Source organism: Hyperolius riggenbachi, chromosome 9 (assembly GCF_040937935.1).
Source record: "Hyperolius riggenbachi isolate aHypRig1 chromosome 9, aHypRig1.pri, whole genome shotgun sequence".
Classification (NCBI taxonomy): domain Eukaryota; kingdom Metazoa; phylum Chordata; class Amphibia; order Anura; family Hyperoliidae; genus Hyperolius; species Hyperolius riggenbachi.
In genome coordinates, this window is record NC_090654.1 from 271,124,800 (window position 1) to 271,140,152 (window position 15,353).

Below are 15,353 nucleotides of genomic sequence, written 5' to 3' on the forward strand. Positions count from 1 at the left end.
AAAGTATCTATAGAAGTGATTATTATGATCACAGGACCAATAGAGAGCTAATACTGCAGTTGATGGAGGGCCCTTTGGGGACCCGATGCGGTTGCAACCTCTGCAACCCCTATTGCTACGCCCCTGACCTGAACTCAGAACTCCTCTCTGAGCATAATAACCTTTAAAGAAAAACACGTAAATGTTACAGCTGATACAAATCCTAATATACATTTTCACAGTTTCTACTTCCTATTCATGAAAGCAGACATATTGTTTACAGCCTGTGCTTTTCAAATGGCGTATCTGTGTTTCTGCCATAGGCAGTCATGTGACACAGGGGAGGATCAAATTACAACTTGTGATTAGACACAAATGAGGGGGGATTAAACAGGCTAAACTCTCTAAATACATTCAGGGTGCCTTTCTCTACGTTTTTCCTTCTATCCTGAGCAATTGTTCAAGTCCACTTTGAACTGATTTGTCCATTTGCAAGCTGCATCTATTTGCATAAAAATGTACATACATTTGCATATCATTGATCATCCCTAATTTAAAACTTCTAACTTTCGCAAAAGACTAACTTGGCATATACAGCAGAGTCCCAAATATTCGGCACCGGTGAGGATGGCCTGATGCTGGTTACATGTGCTTGCTAGTTGCTTGAGAAACCGGCCTGAACTGCACAAAACCTCCCCCAAAATACTTACCGAGCCTCCAGCTATGTCTAGCAGCCTTTCTGAATCACCTAGCGGGCTTCCAGCAGCTTTCCGGCTTCTGTGCATGGAAGCCGGCGTGTCAGCTGACCCGCATCCGGTCACATGACACACCGACTTGTGTGCACGGACGCCGGAAGCCGATAGAAGATTCAGAAGGGCTTCTAGACATCGCTGGAGGCTCGGTAAGCATTTACAAAGCCTCAAAACCAGCCAAAAGCAAAGTCCCCATTGTCACTCAGGCATGCCGGTTAGTTGAGACTTCCAGTTGCCTAAATTACGGATAACAGGAATTTTGCTGTACTGCCTTTAGCTTTCATGGAGGTCAAATCACTGGCCGATGGCACTAAAATGCCAGAAGCAAGGTTTATAAAGGACACCTGAAGTGAGAGGGATAAGAAGGCGGACTTATTTATTTTCTGTTAAACAATACCAGTTGCCTGAAAGCCCTGCTGATCTCTTTGGCTGCAGTAGTGTCTGAATCACACACCTGAAACAAACATGCAGCTTATCCAGCCAGACTTCAGTCAGAGTACCTGATCTGCTGCAAGCGTTTTGTTCAGGAACTATGGCTAAGAGAACTAGAAGCAGAGGATCAGCAGGGCTGCCAGGCAACTGGTAGTCCTTAGAATGACATAAATATGGCAGCCTCCACTTCCCTCTCACTCCAGGTGTACTTTAAAGGATAACTGTAGCGAGAGGTATATGGAGGCTGCCATATTTATTTCCTTTTAAACAATACCAGTTGCCTGGCAGCCCTGCTGATATCTTTAGCTGCAGTAGTGTCTGAATAACACCAGAAACAAGCATGCAGCTAATCTTGTCAGCTCTGGCAATAATGTCCCCTGATCTGCTGCATGCTTGTTCAGGGGCTATGGCAAAAAGTATTAGAGGCAGAGGATCAGCAACACAGCCAGGCAACTGGTATTGCTTAAAAGGAAATAAATATGGCAGCCTCCATATACCTCTCGCTACAGTTGTCCTTTAAAGGGAAGGTCCGAGGTGTATAAAAATAAAAAATCCACTTACCTTGGGGCTTCCTCCAGCCCCTGGCAGCCGTCCTGTGTCCTCTCTGCAGCTCCGGTGGCTCATGGTGTGTACTGCACAGTAAAGTCCGGATGACGTCAGCGCGACTATGTGAGCCGCATACTGGAGCGCAAGTAGGCCTCTTTTACCGGAGGGGATACCGGGCCACCGGCTGGGAGCAGAGCTGCGGTGAGGGCACAGTACGGCTGCCAGTGGCTCGAGGAAGCTGCAGGTAAGAAGATTTTTTTATACACCTTGGGCCTTCCCTTTTAAAGAGGTCAGCCGGCCAGAATCTTGATTTGGAAACTGGTCTAAGGCCTCTTTACCATGGACTGTTGAGCTGTGTGCTCAGCAAGCAGTTACCAGGCAGCAGTGAGCAGTTACCAGGCAGCAGTGAGCAGTTACCAGGCAGCAGTGAGCAGTTATCAGGCAGCAGTGAGCAGTTATCAGGCAGCAGTGAGCAGTTACCAGGCAGCAGTGAGCAGTTACCAGGCAGCAGTGAGCAGTTACCAGGCAGCAGTGAGCAGTTACCAGGCAGCAGTAAGCAGTTACCAGGCAGCAGTAAGCAGTTACCAGGCAGCAGTTATCAGGCAGCAGTGAGCAGTTGTGAGAGTTTGAGGGGCATTTCACTGCCTATCAACAGTCAGTGGAAAAGAGGCCTAATCGACAGTGATGGAGTTTACTGGGATTTTCCCAGTTCTGCGAGGTGCCTTTGAATGCCAGCTGACTGGCTGAAGATAAGACATCTACCAAACAAACCAGGAGATTTGCATAAAATCATGGTTGTTGCCATAGTAGTGATGGGAATACCGGCTCTTCTCGGAGAATCGGCTCTTCTGAATCGGCTCCCATTAAAGAGCCGGCTCTTACGGCTCTGCATCGGCTCTTCATTGAATATCACTAGACACCACTCAGAATCGGAGTAAAAGCCCCACCCCATCTCCATGACAACTCCAGACTGCTTCTCTGACTGGGGCACTCCCTCCTGCTACTGCTCTGCTCCGCCCAATACACTCCTACAAGCTGCAAGAGGAGGACTACATCTCCCAGCATGCCTCAGCGCCCTTTATTACACAGCAAATCAGAGCTGTGTAGGGCGGCTGAGGCATCAGCTCTTTCAAAACTGAGAGCTGGCTCTTGTCGTTCGCAGCAAAGAGCCGGCTCTTAGAGCCGGCTCGTTCGCGAACGACCCATCACTATGCCATAGCATAACTGGGATCCACATAGTGGAAATCTGTTGTCTTTACCTTCCAGTCTGCTGGAACAAGAGATCTGATACAGAAAATATGATTGAACTCGATTAGGTTGATAAAGCCAACTAGAGGGGTCTCTGCTGAGAGAGTCTATTGTATGTACAGCCTCCCTGGTGAAGCAGGCAGTATTGGCACACAGGTTCCGGCTCCTCCATAGACCGCTATGTTAATTAGCAGATTGTTCCCCTGTCACTGGAGTGTGGCTCCTCTGCGTTTCACATCATCATCCCTCTTCCCCCTCCATAGTAAAAGAACATAGAGCAAGGCTGCTGCTTTGCGACGCGTCTGTACAGCACTCAGCCCTAAACGGTTTGCCTGAGGGGTAATGTTTGCGCATCATAAGCTTGCACAAACAATTCTTTAATAAATGTATACTTCAATCATTTAATGAATTTTATTTTGTGTGTGGCTGGTCTGCCCATCAGGAGATCTGTTGTTATGGTAACCTGCAGTTTATCAAAACCGCTACCAAACTGATGGCTGGACATTATTTTCCTCTCCTCTGCAGGTTTATGGGTAAGGGGCTGCTGACCGATGATGACCACGAGCACTGGTACAGACAGCGGAAGATCATGAACCCTGCGTTCAGCCACACGTAAGTCCTTCCCACAAACCCGCTAGGTGTCACCCTGGACTCTGCAGTCTCCTTATCCCTCCACATCCAGGAGGTCGCCAGGTCCTGCCACTTACATCTCCTCAACATCGCCAATATTCACCTCTACCTGACCCCAATACCGCCAAACTCTTAGGCCATGTTCTGGTCATCTTTCATGTGGACCACTGCAGTGCCACCCTCTGTGCACTTCCTAAGACCAGACTCCGCCCCCTCCATTATGACTGCAGCTGCCAGGCTCATCCTCCCCTCCCACTGCTCCTCTTCAGAAGTCCCTTCACTTGCTCTCTGCCCCCCTCAGAATGACATTTACACTCCCTCTGCCCAGCGTTCAAATCCATCCACCATACCTCTATTTCATACATCTCCGATCCCGTTCCAGAGTTACTCCCCAACATGCCCTCTCCACTCCTCTGACACTGTGCGGATGTCCACTCCTCACATCACTGCTCACTGAGGCTTCAGGACTTCTCCAGAGCAGCCCCTACTCTACGGAACTCCCTCCCCCCATCAGGCTCACCCCGACCTTGAACTCATTCAAGAAGGCCTTAAAGTACCATCTGTTCACCAAAGCCTGTTCACGAACTTCATTGCTCCAACCCACTCCACTGGACATACACACCACCGCCTCCTTATGTGTCCCTCTCCCTCACCCCTTAGACTGTAAGCCTATATGGCAGGGCCTTCTCCCTGAGTGCTCTTCTCTGCCACCATACATACCCAGTGACTTGTCTGCTATTCTTACATCTACATTGTTTACATCACTGTTTTGCTGAATGTTGTCATGTCCCTCTGTGACATTGTTTAAAGGATACCACAACTGAAATGTGACATAATGAGATAGACATGTGTATGTACAGTGCCTAGCACACAGATAACTATGTTGTGTTCCTTTTTTTCTTTCTCTGCCTGAAAGAGTTAAATATCAGGTATGTAAGTGGCTGACTCAGTCCTGACTCAGACAGGAAGTGACTACAGTGTGACCCTCACTGATACGAAATTCCCCTTTTTTACCTCTTTCTTGCTCTCAGAAGCCATTTTCTGCTAGGAAAGTGTTTTATAGTTGGAATTTCTTATCAGTGAGGGTCACATTGTAGTCACTTCCTGTCTGAGTCAGGACTGAGTCAGCCACTTACATACCTGATATTTAACTCTTTCAGGCAGAGAAAGAAAAAAAGGAACACAGCATAGTTATCTGTGTGCTAGGCACTGTACATACACATGTCTATCTCATTATGTCACATTTCAGTTGTGGTATCCTTTAATGCACACATAGTTAAATAGTTAGTTATTTGGGTTGAAAAAAGACATACGTCCATCGAGTTCAACCAGAAAACAAAGTACAACACCAGCCTGCTCCCTCACATATCCCTGTTGATCCAGAGGAAGGCGAAACACCCTTACAAGGCATGGTCCAATTAGCCCCAAAAGGGAAAGAAATTCCTTCCGGAAGATGGCAGTCAGATAAAATCCCTGGATCAACACCACTGGGCATTACCTAGTAATTATATAAATGGATGTCTTTCATCACAAGGAAAGCATCTAAGCCTCCTTTAAAGGGACTCCGAGCAGTGCAAAAACTATGGAAAGATGCATATCATTTTAAAGCTCTCTTTCTCCTCTTTCCAATGATATTTTCGCGATTGAATTTGCCGCGGCCGCGATTTCAATCGCGAAAATAGAGAAAACTAAAAGGCGTAGGGCGACGATTTAGAAAGAGGAGAAGGAGAGCTTTAAAATGATATCCATCTTTCCATAGTTACTTGTATTACACAGGACGACACTTTCCCCAGTGTCAGCAGCTCCATTGAGCAGAATGGAGCTGCTGACTTTAGGAAAAAGTCGCCCTGTGTAATACAAGTAACTATGGAAAGATGGATATCATTTTAAAGCTCTCTTTCTGACGACCCTTAAATCGTCACCCTACGCCTTTTAGTTTTCTCTATTTTCGCGATCGAAATTGCAGCCGCAGCAATTTCAATCGCGAAAATAGCGAAAACTAAAAGGCGTAGGGCGGCGATTTATGTATCATTGGAAAGAGGAGAAAGAGAGCTTTAAAATGATATGCATCTTTCCATAGTTTCTGCACTGCTCGGAGTCCCTTTAAATGCAGATATAGAATTTGCCATGACTACTTCCTGTGGCAATACATTCCACATCTTGATCAATCTTACTGTAAAGAACCCTTTCCTAAATAAACGTCTAAAACGTTTTTCCTCCTTGCGCAGATCATGTCCTCTAGTCTTTTGTGAAGGCCTAGGGACAAAAAGCTCATCCGCCAAGCTTTTATATTGCTCTCTGACGTATGTATACATGTTAATTAGATCCCCTCTAAGGCCCTCCGTAATATGTTAGCACCCCATGCTAGCGGGCTTCCTTCCTGCGCAACTGGCGGAGTACCTGTAAGATGCTGTTATTATACGCTATCCGCTGTCTTCTGCAGGTACCTCATGGACATGGTCGGGGTGTTTAATGATGTAGCGGAGCAGTTGACGGAACAGCTGGAGAAGAAAGCAGATGGCAAGCAGGAAGTCAGTATGCACGCCCACATCAACTGCGTCACCCTGGATGTCATCACAAGGGTAAGTCCTGATGCCAGGGTATAGCCATGTACAACTTAATTCCTCTGATAAAAACTACAACTCCCAGCATGCTGGAGGTGCACAGATTACCTGAGATTTCCTGAACACATGGCTAAAAGATAAGTATAGTAGAGCAGAGTCCCGAGTAACCAGCAGCAATGGGGATCACGTGACGCTGGATACATGTGCTTGCCGGGTTACGTGAGCACCTGGCTGAAAAAACACAAACCCCCCACTCTGACTACTTACCGAGCCTCCAGTGATGGCTAGCAGCCTTCCACTTGCACCTTGCGGGCTGCTAGCGGCTTTCTGGCTTCCTTTGTGCACAGAAGCTGGAGTGTCACCTGACCCACAACTTGTCATGTGACACGCTGACTTGCGTGCACAGATGCCGCTAGGAGATGCAGGAAGGTTGCTTGACATCGCTGGAGGCTCGTCAAGTATTTTAAAGGTTCCAAAACTGCCCAAATCAAAGTCCCCGTTATCCCTCAGGCATGCAGGTTAGATGAGACTTCCGGTTGCCTGAATTCCGGATAACGGGGACTTTGCTGTATTTGTATTTGATCTGTGGATTGGTGCAAGGTGGTACACAAGGGAAACAATCAAGGGAAACAATCAATGTCTGTTACAAAACAGCAAGATAATAAAAAAAGAATTCTCACAAAAATGCTGGTTGGTAAAGGTGCCCAAAATAATAAAACAATAAAAAACTATGGTACGGTAAGTAAAAAGGAGAGGTACAAGTTGGCTTACTTCTTCTGAAGGTCTCAAAACTAGCCAATATAATTCTGTATTCTTTCAAAAGTTTATTGTACACAGTAAGGCCAGAAAGTAGTCAGATTCAAGTGCCTCTGACTACTCTAGCCAACAGAACACTTTTGATGGTTGTTAACTGACCCGAGGAAGCGGAAAATACCTGCGAAACGTGTTGCCGTGTTCAGTAAACGTTTAAAAGAAAACAATCATTGGCTATTTTTGAGATCTTCAGGAGAGGTAAGCCAATGATACCTCTCCTTTTTAAACAGTTTTGTTTTATTAATTTGGTTGCCTCCATCCACCAGTATCTTTGCTTACACATCTGTTGGGTGGTTGTATTGTTTTAAAGTAGTTTTTGCCTTTTTAAAGAGAACCAGAGACGAAGCACCCTCATGTATTTTATGACATTTATCAGTGGGAACATGACAGTAAACACCTACCCTGCTTTTAGTTTTATTCTTCTCAGTCTAATCTATCTGTTATCAACTGTGATAACAATCCACGGACTGATTCAGTCTAGGTTTGACCTGGAATCATTATAGCTGAGTCACTCTTCTGTGGAGTCTTTTCAAGCCCAAGCCTGCCCCCTCCTGGCTCAGATTTCCTACTGAGAGCTGTTGACATGGGAGGGGCTGCTGCTACCAAGAAAGAAGCTCTGAAACAGACAAGTGTATCTGTGTGCACTGTGCAGCCAGTCATTATCTACTGTATGCAGTTTCATTCCTATGAGAGACACTTCCTACAGGCAGCCACACAGCATACCAGAATAATCAAGTTGAAAGCAGACAGATGAAAGGCTGCAGCAGCCCTGCTTGTCTATAGTGTCATAGAGGCTAGACAGCACATCCAGAACAGTTTATAACCTGGAAGCAGAAGAGATATGAGCCGGCGGCCATATTGGATATTTCCTGGAGCAATAATGGATAAAAAACACTCAAAAAGGCACACCAGAGTGGCAAAATTATCAGGTAGAGCATTTATTCTTTACAAGCTATCAACTGATATGTTTATTTTGTGCGAATCGTTCATCTCTGGTTCCCTTTGAGTTAGTACCTGCCTAAGTACCAGGAATGAGACCATTTGAGGAGCTTCGTAAACCTGAATGGGGGAGAGAAATTCTCCATAAAGGACAACTGAAGATAGAGGTATATGGAGGCTGCCATATTTATTTCCCTTTAAAGAGACACTGAAGCCAGAATAATTCTCACTTCAGAACTCATAAAATGCCGCTATCCCGCGGCTAAACGGGGGTCCTTTCACCCCCATATCCCCCCCCCAGCAAAATCAACGACCAAATTGGTTGAATATTTTGCTGCTGCTGGAGGCAGGGCTAACGGCTGCAGCCCTGCCTCACAGCGCGTCTATCAGCGGCGCATCGCCGCCTCTCCCCCGCCCCTCTCAGTGAAGGAAGACTGAGAGGGGCGGGGGAGAGGCGGAGATACGCGCTGACAGACGCGTGTGGAGCAAGGCTGCGTCGGTTAGCCCTGCCCCAATGCTATCTATGAGGTCTGAAGCGAGATTTATTCTCGCTTCAGACTCTCTTTAAAGGGACTCCTCCGAGCAGTGCAGAAACTATGGAAAGATGCATATCATTTTAAAGCTCTCTTTCTCCTCTTTCCAATTATATATAAACCGCCGCCCTACGCCTTTTAGTTTTCGCTATTTTTGCGATCGAAATAGCCGTGGCCGTGATTTCGATCGCGAAAATAGAGAGAACTAAAAGGCGTAAGGCGACGATTTAGGGGTTGTCAGAAAGAGGAGAAAGAGAGCTTTAAAATGATATCCATCTTTCCATAGTTATATTGTATTACACAGGGCGACTTTTTCTCAAAGTCAGCAGCTCCATTCAGCAGAAAAAGTCGCCCTGTGTAATACAATGTAACTATGGAAAGATAGATATCATTTTAAAGCTCTCTTTCTCCTGTTTATGACGACCCCTAAATCGTCACCCTACGCCTTTTAGTTTTCTCTATTTTTGCGATCGAAATCGTGGCTGTGGCAATTTCGATCACAAAAATAGCGAAAACTAAAAGGCGTAGGGCGGCGGTTTATATATCATTGGAAAGAGGAGAAAGAGAGCTTTAAAATGATATGCATCTTTCCATAGTTTCTGCACTGCTCGGAGTCCCTTTAAGCAATGCCAGTCGCCTGGCTGTCTTGCTGATCCTCTGCCTCTTAATACTTTCCACCATGGACCCTAAACAAGCATGCAGCAGATCAGGTGTTTCTGACATTGTCAGATCTTACAAGATTATCAGCATGCTTGTTTCTGGTGTTATGCAGACACTACTGCAGCCAAATAGATCAGCAGGGCTGCCAGGCAATGTGCATTGTTTGAGAGGAAACAAATATGGCATCCACCATAATCTTCTCACTTCAGTTGTCCTATAAGCTCTATTGGTGTTTGTAAAATTGCTGTAACCTGAAATTTGTAAGTTTATTTCTTATTTCCAGCCTATTCTGGTGTTTTGACATTGCACTATTAGCTCCTGGGCTGTGTCTGCCTTGTGTTTTCTCGGGCCACAGATTTTTGATTCCTTGGCCCACATCCCTCCAGTCTCACAAAAATAGGTTCTGTATTCAGATGGGGTTTGGTAAGGTCCAGTACTGACAACTCCCACCCCTCTCCCTGAAACAGGTGGCGTTTGGCATGGAGCTCGGTCTGACAGAGGGAATGAATTCCGTTTTTCCAGCCGCCATTTCCACGATTCTGAAAGGCATGGTTCAATATCTCCAGAATCCGCTCCTTGAGGTAGGAAAATGATGATTGCAATGCCTGAAAGAAATATCCAGGATGCATGAAATTAAAGTGTCTCCCAAATGCATGCAACAGTATCTCCATTAGAGTGCTCCCCACAATAGTGCCCCCAGTTATAATGCCCCATTATGGTGTCCTCCATTATAGTGGACTGTCACAGAATCCTCCCTGGTACCACCCCAGGTCTAATGCTCTCTATAATAGCGTCTCTGTTTGCTCACCCTATTATTGTGCCCCCAGTTATAAAACCCTCCACTACAATGCACTGTTATATTGTCCTCCATATTCTTCCCAGATATAATGCCCTCTATAATAGTGTCTCTGTAGGTTTGCCCTATTATTGTGCCTCCAGTTATAAAGCCTCTACTACAATACACTATTATATTGTCTTCCATAATATTCTTCCCAGGTATTATGCCCTCTATAATGATGCCTCTGTTAGAGTGCTCCCCATAATAGTGCCCCCAGTTATAAAGGCCTGCCTTACCATGCAATGTTATATGGTCTTCCCCCGGTATAATACCCTCTATAATAGTGCTCCCCATAATAGTGCCCCCAATTATATTGCCTTTCATTGTTTTCTACCAGGTATAATGCCCTTTATAACAGTGATCCCCATAATTTCCCCCCAGTTTTAAAGGCCTGCCTTACCATGCAATGTTATATTGTTTTCCATTGTCTTCCCCCAGGTATACTGCTCTCTGATAGTGTCTCTGTAAGGCTGCCCCCAGTTACAATTCCCCTTATAGTGCAATCATTACTTAGCTATGAGTAGAGATGAATCCTGTGTTGTAGTGCAGGATGATGATGATTGCCCCTTGTCTGCAGTACATGCCCCAGCACTGGGCCTTCATTAAAGAAGTACAGAAGAGCGCCGTAATGCTGCGGAAGACAGCCGAGGAGTGTATCATGCAGAGGAAGCAAGCCATGCTCAGAGGGGAGGAGCTGCCCAAAGACATCCTCACCAAAATCCTGCAAGTTGCACGTACGTGTCAGTCTGAGGAGGAGGAGCAAAGCCCTCTGACAGGATCTGCTGCTAACGCCTTGGTGGCAGATACCACAGGATACCGTTACAGGTCTTGTGTAGTCCATACATGTATAGTCAGATATCACACAGGACACCTTCACAGGTCTTGTGGAGTGCAGGCCTGACCACCAGGGGGAGCTGCACTATACTATAGGCTGACAGTGTATTCTATGTATTCTAGATATATAGTCAGATACCTCAGGACACTTTCACAGGTCTTGTGGCAGCACAAGGGGGGCACTACATGGTATTAGACAGGTGACTCAGATGCTTTAGCAGAATATATTATATAGATTATGTTATATAATTTTGCATTAAAGTGCGGGAAGCCTTGTTAGTTTGTTTAGTGTGTACGGAGCTGGCTTTATGTAGAAGCATCATCTCTGTATGTAGCTTGGGTTGTGTTACTGTGACTAATCAGAGACCTCTCTGTACCTTCTATGCAGAGGAGGATGGGGGCATGGATGATGAAATGATGAGTGACAACTTCATCACATTCTTCATAGCTGGTAAGTGCTTCATTTTACTAGGGCCAAAGATAAGTTATGGGGGTTTATTAATTATGTGCAGGAGAAGCAAACCTCCTGCCACACCCACCTCATCACTGACCACAACCCATCTCACCTCCTGCCACCCCCACCTCATCACTGACCACACCCCATCTCACCTCCTGCCACCCCCACCTCATCACTGACCACACCCCATCTCACCTCCTGCCACTCCCACCTCATCACTGACCACAACTCATCTCACCTGCCACACCCACCTCATCACTGACCACACCCACCTTATCACTGACCACACTTCATCTTGCCTCCTGCCACCCCCACCTCATTACTGACCACACCCCATCTCACCTCCTGCCACCCCAACTCATCACTGACCACACCCATGTCACCTCCTGCCACCCCCACCTCATCACTGACCACACTCCGTCTCACCTCCTGCCACCCTCACCTCATCACTGACCACACCCCATCTCACCTCCTGCCATAGCCTGACCACACCATTACTATTTAAAAATTCAAATAATGGAGGACTATGCGGACAATATGACCATACCTCCTGATGATGTTTACATGATCCCGTCCACCCTGTAGAAGGCTGTATAAGTCACAAACAGGTGAGTCTAATGAGGGGGTGTGCTGGTTAAAGAGACACTGAAACGAAAAAAAATATATGATATAATGAATTGGTTGTGTACTATGAATAATTACTAGAAGATTAGCAGCAAAGAAAATATTCTCATATTTTTATTTTCAGGTATATAGTGTTTTTTCTAACATTGCATCATTCTATAATATGTGCAGATTACACAACACTCAGCATTCAAAATGATTCTTTCAGAGCAGTCTGTGAACTAATGACCTCTCCTCTGGCAAAGAAAAAGTAAACAGTTAACTAACAGTTGAGATAATAAAAGTCAGAAAACAGCCCTCTCCACTACTTTGAAAGTCGTAGAGATAATGGCTTTTTTGTATAGTGATAACAACTGGAGTTTCTCAACTCTTCCTGTACTGGAAACAATTAGACTGATGTATCTGATCTTAATGTTTTATTTCTTAGCTGTACTACGCATACAAATCATAATATCATGGTTTTTTTTTCGCTTCAGTGTCTTTTTAACAGGGGAGGGGGCAACTGCAGTATATATAGCGATGTGAGCCAGTATCAGTTTGTCTCTGACTTGTGCTATTATTATGTCACTGTGATTGTTGCACATTATTAGCACTTTATTTGTTTCCCCGACAAAGCCTTGTTATACAGGCAAAACATATTGGAATTTATGTAGCTTGGAGCGTTTGTTCATGTATGGGGTTACCGTTTTTGTGTTTGGTCAATTAGGTTAATTGGTTAGAAGGGAGATACTGCACCCCTTTGGTCCACTAGACCTTGCAAATAATAGTCTGGACCACTGCCCTTTTTTTGGATTTGTTTGACTTTTGCTAAAAGACCCAGTATTCTAGAAGTAATCTGAGTGTGGAGTCACGTACGCTACAGGGTTAGAGGGAGAGATTGCTCCTCTCTGTCCTGTCAGACCCATAGCACAGTACACCTGATACAGTGAGGTCAGATTGTATTGATGGTTCAGACAGTACCTTAGGTCATAATACCCTTCCCCTTTCCCTTTCCCCATACTTAAGTTGAGGTGATGGTATATGTTTGTTAGCCAATTTTAAAAGATATATTTTAGGCAGCTATAGCTATGTACTAATTGAGAAGGGCCAATAGGGACTGAGTTTGCATCCCCGCTGTTTTGTAATGTTGTACCCATTTTCTTCCAATTAGTTTGTGTTTTGAAACCCTCACCACACATCCGACCACACCCCATCTCACCCCCTGCTAACCCCCACCTCATCACTGACCACACCCCATCTCTCCCCCTGCCAACCCCTACCTCATCACTGACCACACTCCATCTCACCTCCTGCCAACCCCACCTCATCACTAACCACACCCCATCTCATCACTGACCACACCCCATCTCACTTCATCACTGACCACACCTCATCTTGTCAGGAACCAGCCCCGCGGCGCACCTGCAGATACGGTTCCCGACTGCGGGTTTGACCAGATCAAGCGGTGAGCAGCCTTATTCAAGCTAAAAACAAGGCTGGGACCCCTCAAACTTCTCACTTCCACCACTAGCTGTTGCTAGACACGTCCACTCTGCTGTCGAGTGCTCAGCACGGAATCCGCGTTTTCATACTCGGGTCAGCTTTGCGCTTTAGGCCGAATACGAGAACGCCACGCACACACACACAGTTGCAATCTTACACTGTAGTGAAGCAAAACCACTAACAGTCGTTCCGAACGATACTGTTAGCCACTCCGAGACTTTCCACTCTGCTGTCGAGTGCAGAAGTGCCCCATACACACAATGCAATTACAATCTTATACGGTAGTGTTGCTCAGTCATACAATCATGGACTTATACACAGTTACACTTCAGTCTCTTCTAGGCTATGGGTGTTAGTTTAGTACAGCAGAAGTCAAACTTATTAAATAACGATTTAATATTCCAGGAAAAAAAGTGGAACAATGCAGAAAATAATAAATACAAAAGATTTACAAAAACAGTAAAAGTTACAAAATAAAAGTTGCAAGGATAAAAGTTACAAAGATACACACACACACAAGGCTATTTGCTTACCAAAATAAACAAGGATCAAGATAGAAGAACCTTGGACTTGGTTTTTGTGGACAGACACAGTTCTGGTTGGACCAGGAGCCAACTTAACTTGGACCGGGAGTCCACCCAGCTTCAGCTATCGTCAGGAGCGGACTGATTTTAGGTATCTGCCCCTGCTTTTTATGCTGGGAGATTTGGCTTGAGGCTGCAAGCCCATTTGGAAGGGGGGAACTAGTTTTAATTACATTTCCAGACATAATTTAATTCCCAGAGATCCAACTTCCACATGTAAAAGTGTATTATAGCACACACACAACAAAAGACTTCCCTACTCCAGGTTACAGGTGACATTATTTCCTAGCAGATCAAGGGTAAGGATCTGACTGGCTATTGACTAATTAGCCATCTCCTTGCCAGAGGCTAGCAAATCCATTTTGCATTCCCTGCTCTTAAAGGGATACTGTAGGGGCGTCGGGGGAAAATGAGCTGAACTTACCCGGGGCTTCTAATGGTCCCCCGCAGACATCCTGTGTTGGCACAGCCACTCCCCAATGCTCCGGCCCCGCCTCCGGTTCACTTCTGGAATTTCTGACTTTAAAGTCAGAAAACCACTGCGCCTGCGTTGCCGTGTCCTCGCTCCCGCTGATGTCACCAGGAGTGTACTGCGCAGACACAGACCATACTGGGCCTGCGCTGTGCGCTTTTGATGACATCAGCGGGATCGAGGACACGGCAACGCAGGCGCAGTGGTTTTCTGACTTTAAAGTCAGAAATTCCAGAAGTGAACCGGAGGCGGGGCCAGAGCATCTGTGAGCGGCTGCGCGGGCACAGGATGTCTGCGGGGGACCATTAGAAGCCCCGGGTAAGTTCAGCTCATTTTCCCCCGACCCCCCTACAGTATCCCTTTAAGTGTTTCCTAATTAGAAGCAGACAATGATAGAGTTAATTTACATGTACATACAGGAACTCCATGAAGCCAACTGCCAGCCTGGCATACCTACATCTCTGACATAATACACAGCAGATAGAAAAATGAAAATATACTCCTGTATTATCCCAACATCATAAGTAGCTGCTATTTTCCTGACACATCTCACCTCCTGCCAACCCCCATCTCATCACTGACCACACCGCATCTCACCTCCTGCCAACCCCCACCTCATCACTGACCACACCCCATCTCACCTCCTGCCAACCCCCACCTCATCACTGACCACACCCCATCTCACCTCCTGCCAACCCCCACCTCATCACTGACCACACCCCATCTCACCTCCTGCCAACCCCCACCTCATCACTGGACACACCCCATCTCACCTCCTGCCAACCCCCACCTCATCACTGACCACACCCCATCTCACCTCCTGCCAACCCCCACCTCATCACAGGCTCTTATCTCCTCAGACAGCTCAATCTGTGCCCCACCCCCTAGCGCTCTGAGCAGCCTGATGATGATTAGAAATGTCTGGTTCTTATCGCCAGTACCACTCCCTTACAAGATACAATTCTG

General features: G+C 46.1%; 1 protein-coding gene across 1 annotated transcript in view; it reads left to right on the forward strand.

Moving 5' to 3' along the window:
* LOC137533268 (cholesterol 24-hydroxylase-like) overlaps positions 1-15,353 on the forward strand; it is a 71,616-nt gene that overhangs the window by 20,874 nt on the left and 35,389 nt on the right. Inside the window, exons 5-9 of the mRNA XM_068254564.1 lie at positions 3,483-3,569; positions 6,031-6,169; positions 9,564-9,677; positions 10,512-10,668; positions 11,157-11,219. Coding sequence (XP_068110665.1) covers positions 3,483-3,569; positions 6,031-6,169; positions 9,564-9,677; positions 10,512-10,668; positions 11,157-11,219 — 560 coding nt within the window. The remainder of the gene's footprint in view (positions 1-3,482; positions 3,570-6,030; positions 6,170-9,563; positions 9,678-10,511; positions 10,669-11,156; positions 11,220-15,353) is intronic.